At 34.6% G+C, this 17837-nt stretch overlaps 1 protein-coding gene across 1 annotated transcript in view; it reads left to right on the forward strand.

Moving 5' to 3' along the window:
* Positions 1-17837, forward strand: part of CSMD3 (CUB and Sushi multiple domains 3) — a gene marked incomplete at its 5' end in the record, with an annotated part of 1439134 nt that overhangs the window by 676568 nt on the left and 744729 nt on the right. Inside the window, one exon of the mRNA XM_007955674.2 lies at positions 8313-8416. Coding sequence (XP_007953865.2) covers positions 8313-8416 — 104 coding nt within the window. The remainder of the gene's footprint in view (positions 1-8312; positions 8417-17837) is intronic.

Here is a 17837-nt window from a genome sequence, read left to right on the forward strand (position 1 = left end):
TGGGGCTGGCGCGGGATCGGGCAGTGTTTCGTTCTGCTGTGCATGGGGTCGCTATGAGTCAGAAATGACTCGATGGCACTTAACAACAACAACATTACATATCAAGTTCTGTACTCGTCATTATGATTCTGTTTAATGTAATCCTTCTTCAACCTTATTATAGTTAGGTGTAGTCAAGTTGATTAAAACTCATAGTGACGCCTTGTGACATAGAATTTTCACATAATTTTCTGGGCTATGATCTTTATAGGGGCAGAATGTCAAATCCTTTCTTCCATGGAGCTGAGCACTCAATCGTTGCACCACCAAGCTCCTTAATTCAACCTTAGGAATTATGAATTAATGATACTAATATATAGAAAATAGAGACTAAAAGAAGTTGAGTACATTGTGTAATACAATTTTTGTAACAGAGATGACTCTTAATCTCTAGGCTCTGCCTATGCCCTTAAGTATATTATCCTGTCTCACTACTGAATGTAGTTTGGTAATAATGTTAAGGCATCATTAATTTGTTTAGTTAAATATCTTCAAAGGTTAATTAAGATGCTGTACTAATTGCTTCTGCACAAAATGTCTAATACTGGGCTTAGCTGATAGAGAAATTTCATCAGCTTTCAGATTTATTTTGAAACAGGAAAAAAAAAAACAAAGACTTTACCATAAGTGGAAAAGTAGCTTTTAATAATTCCTATATTTTTCCACAAAACTAATGTAAGTTATTAATTGTTACTTTTCACAAATAATCTCCCCTTATTATCAACATTTAATACATGAAGGATATGCCCAACACCAAAGAATATACTTATAATTTGTTCTATTATATCAGCAATTTGGAAAGATATTTCCTTAATGGCAGATCTTTTCTCTAGCAGTGCAAAATAGGATGATGGTTTAGCACATGAACTCTGACATCAAGGAAACCTGGGATTAGAGCTTAGTCCAATCACTGATTAGCCAAATAAGCTGGAAAATTACTGGGCAAGGCATTTTTCATCTTTAAACTGAGACTTGCCCACATCAATTTACCCATTAGATTGTTTTCAACTTACCCACAAGAAACCTCAATTCAAATAACTGTGATAGCAAGGCAATGCATTATTTAAAGATTATATAAGCCTTTCTTTCCTTTTTTTCTACTATATGCCTTGAGCTTCCATGTCTTTGAATTAAATGGTGCTTTAAATAATGCATTGCCTTGCTATCACAGTCACTAACAACTTCTAGTTTTTACCTCTGGAAAAATTTTTCTTTTTCCTTCTACTGTCATAGAATATTTTGATTGGATAACCCTGCTCTAGACTTTGGATGTCATCTTGTATTATAACCACAGTGACCCCTAAAACTGGGGGCACCTTTTGCCAGAATCCACCATCTCTGCTTTCTAATTCAGAAACAGAATGTGTTTATGATTAGTTAGGGAAGCTTAGGTCTCATGTCTGTACCCTGGGTACCACGAAGGGTGGGGAAGCGAGGACCTGACCCACGTTTGCAAGCATGCTGGGCTTCCCACCAAGACTCCCACTTCACCAGATACAAAGAGGGTGTTCAGATTCTGGTTGGCCATAATCATGCGTAAATGCACACTGCATGTAATTGTTGGGTTATAATAAAGCAGTGTATGCATTGTAATAAGCATGGTGTCTATACGATATACATTTTTTTTAATTATGATTTTTTATTTTTTTAAAATATCAAAGGCAAAAGACATATTGTATATAGTTAAGGGAGGATTCCACATGACTATGTAAAGCGTAATTTTGTATAAGTCATAGTTTTAAACTCTCTGAGAAAGCTGCACAGATAAGAATTATGAGTATAGAATACCAGTTCTAACTAAATGTCCTATGAAAATAGGTCTTGAGCCTTATTAAAAATGGATCTACTCAGCATTTAATATTTAATGCTATTAAAGATTCCTCACTTTTAGAAGCTGAAGTTTAAAATACATAAGGTTATTTTACTCACTTATTTTGTCCTCTTTTTAACTTTTATTGTGGTGAAAACGTACACAAGACATTCGCCAACATAACACCTTCCCCTTTTACAGCTCAAGGACATTTTTCATGTTGTGCCACCATTATTGCTATCCTTTTCCAAAATATGCCACCACCATTATCATAAACTCAATTGCGCACAAACAAAAGCTTCCCTTACCCCCCACCCCGCTAACCGCTAATAATCTTTGGTATGTATATATGTATATGCATATATATTTTTTTCCAATCTATCTAAGAATTTAGCCCCTACCCTCCAATCCTTGGTAACCAACAAAGAAAGTTTCCTTCCGTGTATAAACTTTTCCTTGACTTTTTACAAAAAATAGTGGATGAATACAGTATTTGTCCTTCTGCGATTGACTTATTTCAATCAGCATAATGTCCTCCCAGTCCATCCACGTTGTGTGGTGTTTTGCAGATTCTACATTATTCTTTAGGACCACAGTTTGTTTACCCATTTCTCAGTTGATGGGCACTTTGGTTGTTTGCATCTCTTTGCTATTGTGAGTAGTGCTGTGATAAACAAGGGCGTACATTTATCTGTTCATGTCCTGCTTTTCACTTCTTTGGCATATATTGCTAGTAATGGGATTGCTGGGTCAAATGGTATTTCTATTTCCAACTTTTAAAGAAATCACCATAACAACTTCTACAATCATTGTATCATTTTACAGTCTGACCAGCAGTGTATGCAAATCTCAATCTCTCCACATCATGAGGTTATTTTTAATTGAATGCACTAAGAGATTACAGGGATAACGACCCTCAAGAAGCAGCATTATATAAACTGGTTGGAATCACAATTCCATAAGTGGAAGCCAAGAGGGTGACATTTCTGGTATTAAAAAAAAATCAAGGCAATAATTAACTATTTACCTATTTTAGGAGTATATTTCATTATTTCAGCTTTTCTTTCATTAGTCCTATGATGTAGTTCTTTTTTTTCCTCTCACAAGTCATTAAGAACAACTCAGAGAAGCAAAAATGCATGGTGTTTCCTTCTCTACTAGTGTACATAGCCTATTTCAGTACTAAATTTTTCAACTTGACCACCAACTAAATATGATCACCAACTATTGTTGTTGTTGTTGTTTTCCATGGTACTTTTTCATTTTCCCATTACACAACCATAAATAGGTGCTCTGGTAGCATAGTGCCTAAGGTACATGACTGCTAACCAGAAGTCTGGCAGTTCAAACCCACCAGCCACTCCTTGGAAGGATGGTTCGGCAATCTACTTCTGTGGTGAAATCCAAGGAGGGGTCACTATGAGTTGGGTCTGACTCAACGGCACATAACAACAACAACCGACAAATGGGTAAAATGGGTACTTGATCACTCTCATAGTATATTGCTGGTGCTGTTAGTTGTCAATTCTGACTCATGGTAACCCTGTGCATGCAGAGTAGAACCTGTCTTTTGAGGTACCTCTGATTGGGTTCAAACCACCAACCTTTTGGTCAGTAGTCAAGTGCTTACCCATTTGTGCTAAATAGGGACTATACCAAATATTGTAGGAGAGTCTATAATTAAAGGAAATTTCACACCACACTCTCACTGTTATTTATGAGCTTTGAGTTGTGAAAACAAGCTTTCTGTTATATTTTAGTTGCTTGTGTTTTCTTCATACATTTTATTAAATATTTTTATAATGTATACCAATATAGTATTTTGAAGTGCTGCTATAAGGTTTTATTTATATTAACTATTCCAATTAAAGTAGTTAGCTTTTACATTTTTGATGCATAGATTTCATTGCTTTGTAGATATTCCCATAATAATGTTAAAACAAAGCCTACAAGAATCAAATTAAAACAAATGTGTTCACAAATTTAATCAGACTATTCTTGCTGCTCAGTGATTTTGTGTCATGGAAACTCTTGAAGTATTATAAGTGTCTAAATTTTCAATGACAGGCCAGTGGCTAAGTGCTTATATGAAAGTATTTGGAATAGTTAGTAATTAATTCATCACATAATTTATAATGAAGTAGAATTCTCACTGTTGAATATACACATGCATGAATATCAGTTATATTTGAGACAAAATAAAATCTACCATTAAATGAGTGTCCAAATTTTTGAGAACATGATTATACAATAATGAATATCAAAGGTTTGGTATAAAACTAACAATCAATCAATCAGCCATTTATTAGACACCTAATTTGGATCGTCCAGCCTAATTGGCTTTGAAAATCATATAAAAGGAGTCATTCCCTAATTTTAACTGCAACGTACTCCTAAATCTACTGTGAAATGGATTGGTTAAAATGGATCATGGGATTTCCTCTTCTGACAGATGAGAGTGAGGTACTCTGGAAGTCCTTCAACTGAAATACTAAGAGATCCTTTATGTGGACAATAAACATGTTTTTCAGTGTATTATTGGCTGACAATAAATCAAAAGAAACTTCAAAAACAATTCATACATGTATACACACATACATGAAAAGAAAAGTCAGATGAAATGAAATGGGGAGAACGTTTTGTTTTCCTTGGGAAGAGGAGGAAAGATATCTGAAAAGGTCTTTTGAAAAAAATGAAATTTAAAACAAAATTTGTACACATACTAAAAATAACTTCCAAACAAAGATACAGAGAAAATGAAATGAGAAAATAAAATGGCAGATATATTCTTTGCCACTGGGCATCTCTACAATATGGCTGTCTATTTCTTCAAACTAACAAGGGAATGTGTCTTCTGCCTTGTTTTTTATCTGAACCTCTTTTAAAGGGCTTCAGCGAATCAGTCAGGCCAATCTAAAATAATCTCTTTTGATTAACTTAAAGTCAATAATTTACGCACCCTGCTTATATCTGCAACACTCCTTCACCTTGCACATGTAAGTAAGCTGATCATTGCTGTGATATCCCACCTCATCCACAGGGTTCTGCTGACACTCCAGGGGAAGGGGTTGTCCAGGACATGAACACCGTAGGGTAGGAATCTTGAGGACTGTATTCGAATTCTACTTCACACATCTTATAAAATCAATTCCCCAAAGACTAAAGCCTTTGAAGAAAATAACTTTATCTCCTTGGGTCATAGGCAACAAAAAGTGTTACTCATAACAGATTAACAACTTCTACTCCATTAAAATTAACAACTTCTCTTTACAAAAGATTTAACAAAGTAAAAAAGAAAAAAGCCATACAATTGACGAAGGTGTCGCAAGACATACGATATAAAGAATGAGTATCTAGAGTATACAAAGCAAATCTGATTTGGTGGGTTGCTATTGTTAGGTGCTCTCAAATATGCTGCGACGGATAGTGACCTTATGTATAACCAAAACCAAATCAAACTCACTGCCATCTAGTTGATTCAACTCATAGCAACCTCTTCTTGAGTTACTGCCTTACGCATCTGACTGCTAACCAGAAGGCTGGCAGTTCAAACCCACCAGCCACTACTTGGAAGGAAGATTGAGCAATCTACTTCCATAGAGATATCACCTCGAAACTCAAGGGGGGGGGTTGCTATGAGTCAAACTGACTTGACAGCAGTGAAGGTTTTTGTTTGTTTGTTTTGTTTGTATCTCTATGGAAGTTGTTTGCCCAATCTTCCTTCTGAGGAGTGAGTAGTGAGTTCGAACTGCCAGCCTTCTGGTTAGCAGTCAAATGCTTTAGGCACTGTGCTACCAGGGCTCCCATAACAGAACAAAATATTCTGATTTGCTTCCTGTGCCATCCTCACAATCATTGCTATGTTTGATCCTCTGGTTGAAGCCACTGTGTTATTCCATTTCATGGAGAGTCTCCTTCTTTTTTCAGTGACACTCTACTTTACCAAGCATGATATCTGTTTTTAGCAATTTGTCTCTTTTGATGACATGTCCAAAGTAACCAAGAAGTCTTGACATAGTTGCTTGTTGCTAAGAAGCACTCTGGCTATACTTCCAAGACAGATTTGTTTTCTGGAAGTTGGTGATGTATTCAATATTCTTTGCCAATACTACAATTTCAGTGTTTCGATTCTTTGGTTTTCCTTTTTCATTGTCTTGTCTTTGCACGCATATGAAGCGGCTGAAAGTATCATGGTGTGAGGCAGGCACACCTTAGTTCTCAAAGTAACATCTTTGCTTTTTAACACTTTAAAGAGGCTTTTGCAGCACATTTGCCCAATGCAGTATGTCATTTGATTTCTTAACTGTTGTTTCCATAGGTTTTTATTGGTGATCCAAGTGGAATGAAATCCTTGACAAGTCCAATTTCTTTGACATTTATCATGTTTTTTTTTTTTTTCACTAGTCCAATCATCAGAATTTCTGTTTTCTATATCTCAACTGGTGAACCAAGTCCAATGGTGTTATTAATGGATTACAGGTGAAACTAAGATACTGATCTCAGTTCACAGGGTGACAGGAAAGGGCCTGGGCCAAGAAACTACACCGTTCACCTTATTGTATCTTACAAATACTATTTTTTTCCATTGCTGTGATAATAGAAAAAAAAAAAAAAAACTAGGAAACACCACTATAAGGAATCCTTGGAATCAAAACAAAGCAGGAAAGAAGTCAAGGAGAAAAAGGGTTGAAAACATAATAAATTATTTCACAGAAAAATAAAATGCAAAAGACAAATATATATATTAAATGATTCTTAATTGTAATGATGCAAATGCAAAATGCAGTCTTTTTTATACTGCATGGATTGGTAGAAATTAAGAAATCTAGTGTATACAAGTTGTGAGCATTTAAATTGATGTTGGTGAACACTATGTCCCTGAAGTCTTGCTTTGTTATGACCCAGCAATTGTTATCCTAAGTATATAGCCTTTAGATATACTTGCACATTTAAACAAGAAGATGCTTGGTATTGCTAAAAGCTGTGTTGCATATACCAATAAAAAATTAGAACAGCCTACCCTAAATGTCCATTGAGAAGTAATTGTTAATTAAAAGTATTTATATTTAACTGTGTGTAAAAGTAAGAAGCTATTTTTTTTTAACTATGACCATGTAAGATGTATAATTCAATGGTTTGTATATATGCTGCATTAAACTTGGTCAAAACAATAGCTTTAGTAAATGCTAATGTATAATCATTAAGTAATCAAGAAAAGAATAAAATAAAATAAAAGTTGAAAAAAAAAAAAAAGTATATGTCATATAGTTCAAAAAAGCCTGGATGTAAAATATATTGTTTCAGAATTATTTATGACACCAATGTGATAAATACAAGAAAATGATTACAAATATGTCTTTTTCATTAATTCTTTAAGGAGATTGGTAATCTCAGACATTAATTTTCTTTGTCAAGTAGTGAATATACTTTATTATAAATTGTGTTTTGCTCAGATGTGACTATATACAGGAAAGCATATATGTAATTTCTTTCTGTAATGATTGTTAAATATATTGTTCATTATTATTATATTGGGTTCCTAATTTAAATACTGGGAGCTCTGGTAGCATAGTGGCTAAGACACTTGCCTGCTAACCAGACGGCTGGCGGTTCAAACCCACCAGCCACTCCTCGGAAGGAAGGTTGGGCAATCCTACTTCCGTAGTGATACTGCCTCGGAAACCCAAGGAGGGGTCGCTATGAGTCGGGGCCGACTCGACGGCACATAACAACAACAACAACAATTTAAATACTGGAATTTAATTGGATATACATTTTTGCATAGGTGTGTAAACAGTGTTTAAATATGTGAGTGTATTTTAGAAAGAAATAACATTAAATTATATGCCATGGCCTAAAGTATCTCCCAAAATACCATGCTCCCAGTTTTGCCAGCATGTTTTAATGTATTTGAGGAATTCCATCACCATAGGATACACAAAACCAAACCTTATGCCATTAAATCTGGTGATTTAGATTCAAATTTAGCTCTAACCTTTTTTAAGCTTTACTATTTAATGAAAATAGCACATTCTGTGGCTTTTCCATCTCAGCTTTCTAAAAATATATGCAAATATATGGAAAACCACTCCCCACCTACATGTACTTTTTATAAAGCCTTCTCAAAGTAGATTTGCATTAATCATGCTTCAAATGCTTCAGATAAAAGTATCCTATGAACAGAAGCCTTGCCATTTCATTGAAAACTTATTACAGAAAGTAAAACCCAGCAGGTAAAAGGCATGTTATGATATAATGTTTGAAATTAAGATATAGTCTGACATCTGCTACTCTGGTATGAAATCCACATATATATTAAAAATAAGTCCAGTTAATAGGAAAGAAGTCATTTTTATGATTCTGTGTATAAATGTGCGTTTTAAATCTTTTTCTGTCACTTATTTCTTTTGTTTTTATTATACAATATAATACATTTGAGATGTTTGTTTCTGTTTATTGCTAGGTTATCCAAATAAATTTTGAAGAATTTGATCTAGAGATTGGCTATGATACCTTGACAATTGGTGATGGAGGTGAAGTTGGGGACCCTAGAACAGTGCTCCAAGTGTAAGTTCTCAATGTTTTGTTCTTGACTTAACCTATGTGGTATTCATGGAATTTTACCCTGAAATGATTTGTTTTACATGATCCTTCCCACAACTACCACCAAAAAATGCATGATAATTGAGTTATTATCACCAAACTACTAGTATATTAGGCCTTTACCAAAGCTTCAGGTTCTCAACCCAAAGACAATTTCTTAGAATTCAGTAGTCTGTAAGAGCCATTGGGAAATAAAGTCCTAGAGTGAAATTGTAGAGTGTTTGGTGGGGCCTACGTTTGATAAAATGCCCATGGAGATTGAAAATAGGAGACTACAAAAACAAACACAAGACTGATCACCAAAACTCTGATGCTGGTACCAAAGACTAATGGGCATTCAGATATTGGTAGTACAATCATGTTTACCAACACTATCAGAAGATGACAGCTTGTCAATTTGTCTGAAGCTTAAAGTGGTTATCATTGAGCAGTTCTCAGATTTGAGATAGTTAGTAAATTAAATATTGCTTTGAAAGTGAGTTAAAAGTATGAACACATCTGAATAAAAATGATAGTAATTCCAGGTCCATAGTCTGCTTAACCTAATAATTTGACTTTGATAATATTATTGAAGATTGTTTTGGGGAAGATATATTATTTTTTTGTGCTATGAACCTCAAAAAGTTAGATTGTGGAAGAAGCTTTTTTTGGGATTCTTTTCCTAACTGTGGATATGTAATCCAGGCTTTATCTAACTTGATATTTCTACAAATGGACATAACAATTAACTGATGAACTTTTAAAAATGTAGACTTTTAGAACTCTATCCCTAAGTTGCTGAATCAGCACCTGTGGGATTTGGGTCTAACATTCTCCATTTTACAAACTCATCTTATGCACACAGAAATTTGAGGATTATTTGTCTAAACTTCAAACAAAAAGCTATGTTTAGCTAAATAATGGCTGAAGGTAATGCCTTTATCATGTGTAAACTTTCTGAAGGTAGGCTAGTTATTCTTTCTTTTTTTTCACTACTTTTCTCTCTCTCTCTTTTCTTTTTTTTAATTGTATTAGAAGGCCTCTTAGATTATCATTCCAGAATCTGTCATAAAGCACAGTTTAACCATTGTGTACATGATAGATTCTGATATTATTTCTTCCTAATTCTTGTATCTCCAAGGGACAAAAGGGGAACCTACTTTTGTTTTTACTTGTCTCCATGCATTTTTGACCTCGACTTCAAACTTCTCCCTCCGAGCATAGATATCTTTGATCACACAATTTGGTTGTCCATCTCTGAGCCAACTAGAGTCCTATTGTGTGCTTCCTAAGGTGTGGTGGACAAAACAGCCACTGTTTTATAGATTCTACATGTGTTACTTCATTCTTTTCTTTCTTTTTTGAATATAGCTTAGTTTTTAGTATCTCACCCTAAAAATTATCAAAATCTGGTTAGGCATTTATATTTACTAGACCATTATCATCCAGAAATAATCTCTATTTCCTTCTTGACCTTCTTGTGGGTTTGTCCATGATCTCTTGGATTCAATAATAAATATTGAATTGAAAACTGGCAGCCACAAAGCTGAGCTATCAGCAGACAGTTGTTTTTGTTTGTTTGCTTGTCTGTCTGTTTGGCGTTGATAATATTTTAGAAACCTGAAAAGTGTGTACAAAAATCTGGAATCAGGCCTTCTTTTAAAAGATGACAACACTATGCTAGGATTATTACATGGCAAAAATCGACTGGAGTAACATTCTGCCCCTTTTAGAGGGACCATAAGTGGTTCATACAGCCTACTCCTTGAATGGTTTTACACTTGACATTCTTAGCAACTTTGCCTTGAATTCCAGGGCCTGTTGCTATTTGGCTATGTGATTTCTGCTACAATATTTTTTTTTAGACTCTTTTATCCTTAAATTTATTATTTATTTTTCCCAAATAAAAATGTTTCTGTTCCTTTGCCTAAACAATATTTATTAGGAAATGTTTATCCTATACCTACCAAAAAAAAAAAAAAAAGTCATGGCTTTAAAAATATCATCTTTGAGCTAATTAATATCACAGAATTTAGGTAGAAAACTTATAAAGATATAAATCATTTCAGTAACCCAATAAGACACAAAAAAAGAGGTCAGAATTTTGATCTTAAGTATTCAACTCTAAAACCAAAAAAAAAAATCAAACTCACTGCCCTCGAGTGGGATCTGACTCATAGCAACCCCTCCTTGGGTTTCCTAGGCGGTATCACTACGGAAGTAGATTGCCCAGTCTTCCTTCTGAAGAGTAGCTGGTGGGTTTGAACCACCAGCCTTCTGATTAGCAGTCAAATGCCGTAGGCACTATGAAAAGACAACATTTAGTAAGTATTCATATTAATGATTAACCATGATCTATATAATACTTGAGGTTAAAACCACAAATAACGTATTTGCTGATCATGTGGGCACACACTAACAGGCGGCACATACACAAAGCAAACCTTGTTGTGATCATGCACATCTTATGCTTTTATAAATTCAAAATAACCATAGAAGAAATATGTCAGTAGTCTTCCTAAACCATTTTTCAGCACTGACATGAAATACTATATGTATTTTTAAAATAACCATGCATTATCTAAAAAATAAACGCTATTTAATCAAAAGAACCTCTGAGAAAACACACCATCTAATTTTCTTCATATTCACTTCTTAGATAATTTTGTAACCATTCTTATTAGACCTCAATTACCTTTGAGAAATTAAATTTTCATTTGTATTTTTGCCATCCTTTTTAAGATTTTCATCAAGCACAAATGATGCCTCTGTTTACTTTTATGTTGGATATACCCACTGCCACCAAATCTGTCTGCTTCCCATCTTTGTTCAATATCTGTCTATCTTTAACTAGGAAATATATTTCTCAAACTTCATGCTCTTCCTCCTGGGGGAAAAACACACTTCTCTGCAAATATAAACCTCTTTTCCTTGGGTAAAAGTGACTGCCTCAGAACTTATCTAGCACCCACCTAGTGCTGGAACAGAAGCTGGATGACCAGCTCACAGATTTTTACAGAGTTGGAATTAGATCAAAAGTTCCTTTGAACTTTAAGACTCTGTGATTAGAGTACTTACTGGATTTATAGCCACCAAAGAAGCAGATATGATTTTGAGTGAATTTGAAATGTATTTCTTAGTAAGTTTAGCTTTCCCAGCTGCAGACTCTCCCACTGTGTTTGCAGTTCCCAGGACAAGAGTGTGAATGAAAACTCACCTATCAAATGCTAAAATATTAAAAGTTATGAATCAAGCTATAAACCATTAAATATGTTTCATCCTCCTACCTTGATGAATGTATTTTAATAATAACCTGGAAGAACAAGTTTGGATTTAGAATATTAGAACCTGTGTGATGCCCTTGATAAAACATGGAGGCACAGAAACATCTGTCTCCCAGGTCCAGCCTGCAACTGGCCACCTTCTCTTCCCAGCCTTAGCTCTAGACATAAAGTTACATTTTCAAATTTCTCTAAACATTTTACAGATTTGCTCTCAATATTGTTCTTATCACACTGTGGACTGGAAAGTAATCTAGGATCTCAAAAGGAAGGGGGGTATTCAGCCACCTTGCAGGTGCACGCGTCCTTTGGTAGGGGTTGGGCTATCAGGAGGTGATACAAGGCCGTTGACAGTGAGAGGGCACAGTAAATAGGTCCCCCTTGCCATATCTTAAAAAAACAAATGTTGTGTATATGGAATAATAAATATTCAGTAACTTATTTAAAAATAATAGTGGAAATTATTTTATTTAAAATGATGCTTTTCTAAAAGATAATCTCCAGAAATTATTTAGTAATCTGTTCTCTCATCTGTGAAATCCTTTTTATCTTTTTTCAGCTTTGATCCATGTTCTAGTCACTTTGTCACCAAATGTATTTTTAAAAATAAATTTATTTAAAAGATTAAACCACTACAAAACAGAAAGATATAAAAATAGATTATATATTAATTAAAAGTGATTTTTAAAGCCTTTTATAGAAGGATGGATTCGGTTTATATCTAATTGTTTAATTTCTAAATCATTTAATAAACAAAACATATCATTCTAATAAATATTTAACCACATGGGGAACATTCCAACCTATCCTATACAGGTTGAAAGATTGAATAAGCTTTGGAAATCTGGTATAGTTTTTTATTTTCATTTTCTTTTACTATTTGTTGTTGTTGTTGTTGTTGTTGTTGTTATGTGCCATCAAGTCGGACCCGACTCATAGTGACCCCTCCTTGAGTTTCCAAGGCAGTATCACTACAGAAGTAGGATTGCCCAATCTTCCTTCTGAGGAGTGGCTGGTGGGTTTGAACCGCCAGCCTTCTGGTTAGCAGTCAAGTACCTTAGGCACTATGCTACCAGAGCTCCCTACTTTGTATCATATAGGGCTCCAAAGGAGTACTCGTGACAAAGTTATGAACATTAAAATTATTTAGTAGTGGAACATGCCCTGTAATTGGACATCAAATGCAGTGCTAAATTCTCTCTATATACTTTTATAAGATGAAAATTTCTGAATGCAAATCTGTGTCATCAGTTTAAATTTCTGACACAGTGATTAGAATGAACTGATGTTTTAGTTTTTTGTTGCTTCTGTCACTGAAATCCATGGCCCGTTTATATCCTGTACACATTCTCTCTTGCTTTCTCTTTTGCATTCCTTTCCTCTCCCATGGAGTTACTGGGGGGGGGGGCAATTTTTTTAACCAATTTTAGAACAGCATTTTTATTCCTAGCATTTTCATGATGTAGTAGTGACAATGTGACATATGTCAGTAGATATCAGAATGTGCATTTGATCACCAATCATAATTCAAATAATGGATTGAGCACTCATGGTCTACCTTAAGGTTTTTAAAATAACCTTAATTATCCATGGAATGTTTTCCATGTGATATTTTCATACTTCCCTATAAATTCACCTGATAGTACAAATAGATATAATTTATTTGAAAGATATAACAAAGATAGTGATGCACTTGCTGGCATTAAATAATTTCTGGCCTTTAATTCATTTCATAAAGAAGGAAAAAGATGTGATTATTAATCCACCATAGTCTCAATTGTATAGCAGCCCACTGAATGGATCAGAGTCTACCAGAGAGGTGCTTCTCCTTCCTTTTCCTACCTTTTGTTCTACATCCTTTACTGTTGCATTATTAAAGCCATGGGGATACTTACTTTAAAGATTAATTAAGTAAAAACTTGCAGAATAAAAGATGAAAAAACAAAGTATGTTCTATTCTTAAGTTACCCCTGGAAATTTTATGAGTATATATCGGTGATGTTGGATGACATTCTATGTGAACACACATCTTGAAAAGATAAAAAATCAAAACAAAACAAATCTTACCTGGGTATCCAGACATGCCTCTATGCTATCACTTTGAAATTCCATTTTCTTCTGAAAAAGTTTGTACAATGTAAAATCTCATTCTCATATATATGTTAATATAAGCTAACAACAGTCTTTCTATGGCCATACTTCTCTTAATAGATATAAAACTTTTAATTCTTTTAAATAATATTATGCTACCTTAAGGAAAAGATGACTTTGTTTTCATTGTTTTTATAAACAGATTATTATCCTTGCTTTCAGTTCACTAAACCATATATTTTAACAGGCTGCTTTGTGAAGGATGCTATCTATTTGTTATTCATTATTATTATTCAACTATTCACTGATGTGTCAGGCTCCACTTTTTTTGCTATCAGACTATTGTTTCAAAGAAAACAAAAATACTCCCAACTGGGCCTATACACAACATCATGATAAAAGGAGAAAAGATTGAAGTCAGGAGTTTCATTTTACTTGGATCCACAATCAACACCCGTGGAAGCAGCAGTTGAGAAAACAAATGACCTTTTGCATTCAGCAAATCTGCTACAAAAGACCTCTTTAAAATGGCAAAGAATAATGATGTCACTCTAAAGACTAAGGTGCACGTGACTCAAGCCATGGTGAAAGCTGTGTGCATGTGAAAACTGGACAATGAGTAAGAAAAATCACAGTACAATTGATGCATTTGAATTGTGGTGTTGGCAAAGCATATTGAACTTCCATGGACTGTCAGAGGATGAATAAGTCTGTCTTTAGGAAGTATAGCCAGAATGCTCTTAAGTAGCAAGAATGGCCAGACATCATATCACTTGCTTCAGTCATTTTGTCAGAATGGACCAGTCTCTCGAGAAAGATATCATGGTTGGTAAAGTAGAGGGTCAGCGACAAAGGGAAAGCCCCTCAAGGAGATGGACTGACACAGTGGCTGCAATGATGGGCTCAAGCTTAGCAGAGATTGTGAGGGTGGCTTAGGACCAGACTGTGTTTTTATATAGAAATCTATTCATAATTAAGAGTAAGAAGCATTACTCTGACTCATATACCATATGCTTTTGAATTAGCTAATTAATAAAAACTTTTGATACCTCTGTCTATAAATGAAGTTAAAGTCACAATTATTGAGTATTCAGTTGGCCAGTTGAGCTAACATTTATCTTGTTCTACCCACTCCATAAATGTTCTTATTTTGAAAACAATATATTATTCTTCTGCTTTTTAGTTACTAGTGAAAGTTTAGATTTTTTTAACTAGTATTTTTCAGCCATCATCATCTCATATTGTATGTACTCTGAAATGAACATATAAACCACTGTTGATAGCACTGTTAGAATGGAGATTATTAAATGTGTTTCCCTTAAAAGTGAAGCGTGTATTTATAAGATAGAAAAAATATGTTTCTATATAGGACTGCCATTTTTTATCTCTAGTGGGTGTCCTTGTATGTGCTTATAAAGAAAACCAGGCAGTGATCCTGATCTTAATTTAATAGATCCTGCCTTTTATTTCAGTGCTTGAGGAAAGTTTCTGAGTGCACTTATTTAGGGCTTTTGCTCTTTTATTCCAAAGTGTAGTCAAATAAGTAAAATTAGAATGTGTTATGAACACTGAGATTACTCAGCCCATATATAACCATGTATTGCAGAAGTATTTTTTTTTTTTTTTTTTTTAATTCACAGGCAATAGATTCAAAAGGCATGTGAAAATTATTTGAAGATTTTCTTTTGGGAAAGATTGAAGACCCCCTCCCTATGGCCCAAAAGCATTCTTTTCTGACTAATCTCTCATGGGTGAGGATTGAGTACAAAGTTGTCCAAAGAAGTAGATTCTACCCTATGTCAAAATCAAGGCTTTTGAGAGGCTATTGAGAGACATTAGCCATTGAGGCTGCATACAAAGAGAAGGGCAGGATTTTGAATGTGATACTCAATTTTGGGGAAATATAATTAAAAATAAAATCACCACCTAACTCATCTGATTATGAGAAGTTTCAATTAAACTGGGAACAGAATATTGTCTCAGATACAAATTCATATGGCTTCCAAACAAAAAGGGAGAGATAGTGTGCTTGCTTGCAGGAGGAATACTGATTTTTATAAAGGAAGTGGCAGTGGTAAACTGTAGATCATTTTGAATTATATATTCCTGAATTTTAGCAAATGAGTTATTTTAGAGTTTGATTAATCTTACAGGAATCTGCGAACATTTAATGTTTCTTGGACAACATAGAAAGAAATTTCTGTCTCTTTCTCATAGATTATGCTTTGATGTCCCAAAAGGAGGACTTACGTGTATTAAGAGAGTGTTGTCACTACATAGATCTTATGCACTAGTAATATATGAGAATAGTCCTTATACACTGCCACCTTTTCCCTAATTTGGGATTGGATAATTAGCGAGAGACCCAAATAAGACAATTTTGATCTGCCCATGATCCATGACAGTAAAATTTGAGAAATTCTCAAGAAACTCTTGATTTGACTCTCAAGAAAAAGAAAAAGGAAAAGCAGAGTCACCTGTCTTCTAGGCAAGTTGTTACAGATTCTCCCAGCTCCTTTTCAGCACATGGCTGTGAGCACCCCTTTCTATGGGTCTCCAAATCCGTCCATAGTTGTGGAGGATGACAGACAACTGACTACCACTTGAAGTAAATTGTGTTCCAGTGCCCCAAATGCTTGATTCCACAAAGGAGTGAAGACTTCTGGTTAGAGAATTCTGTGCAAACCCCAGACATGGAGGTACACACTGGAAGCATGATGCAAAGAATTGCAAATTTCTGAGACACAGGGGAAAAAAAATTAAATGAATAACATCACCTGGCAAAAAGGTCTTTGGATTACCCAGGAGGACCAGGTAGCTTCTCAATGGCAACAACTTCACTGGAAATCATGTAGGAAGAGCTGGTTTTCCTTCCATTGCTACAGAAAAAATGTAGATTTGCATGGTTCTTTGTCTTCTTTTTATCTATGTTCATATTTATCGCCAAACTCCTTTTTTTTCTCCTCCTTTAAGTTACTAGTTCAACTTCTTTATATCTTTTCACTTTCATACGGGGACACCGACTTTTATCCAAATTCTTATTTATTACCTAATCACATTTCTTTAAAATTTCCACTTTCCCAAATAATGCATATGCATGATTCAAGACTCTGCTAGGTGAAATCTGGGCTGTGGTATGAGGCACACAAACTGTTGCTCTCAAACAGGGTAATCAATTCATTACCAGCTACCGAAATTGTTCTTTTGTCTCTTTTTTCAAGAAAATCCACTATCAAAGGGAATCATCCATCTAAATGACCACTGTCTCTCTCTTCTCAGGAATCTATTTGAGGAGAGAGAGAAGAAAGAGACAGGCTCAATAGAGGAAGCAGAGATAGCAGATAAAGGAGGAGGAAGGTTTTTTGAAAAAGAAAGTACCTTTAATTCTCAGATTTCCTTTCCATTTCTCTCAGTCTTTCCTTTGGCTATGCAAATTATTTTTAATTTTTTTCTTGCAATTATATTCATCCAATAAATACCACTAATTGTTTTTCTCATGATGAGGACTTTCTAAGAACTCTCTTAAATACATTAATTTATTCCAATCAAAAGAATCTTCCTCAGGCCACTGCAGGACTGGAATAACATATGTATACCCATTCCAAATGTGGCAGAGAGCTATCAGCCAGTTAAGAAAAAGATCTTTCTAACTTCCCACACTCTCCCACCACCAAAGCTAATGGTGAGCATGATATAATTTGAGAGCCCAGGTTACCATGCTTAATAATAAACTTGTAAGATTGGGGAAGATGGTTTATCTGGCTAATATTCCACTAAAATTGGAGAATTTTCTTAATTAAGGTTCTCTTATATGACCAAAAGACCTTCAGGTAATCCACTTAATTGAAGAAGTGAGTGCTATTCTCTCCCACTGTCATCAAATTGTTTGGAAAATATAATTAAAAATAAAATCTGATAACTCAGTGAATCCTTTCCACCAAATATCAAAAGGAAAGAAATATTTTTATTATTGAATACATGCCTAAGGCATTTGACTGCTAACCAGAAGGCTGTTGGTTCAAACCTACCAGCCA

This window comes from Orycteropus afer, unplaced genomic scaffold (assembly GCF_000298275.1).
Source record: "Orycteropus afer afer isolate SDZICR_OR568_19922 unplaced genomic scaffold, OryAfe1.0 scaffold00530, whole genome shotgun sequence".
Classification (NCBI taxonomy): Eukaryota; Metazoa; Chordata; class Mammalia; order Tubulidentata; family Orycteropodidae; genus Orycteropus; species Orycteropus afer.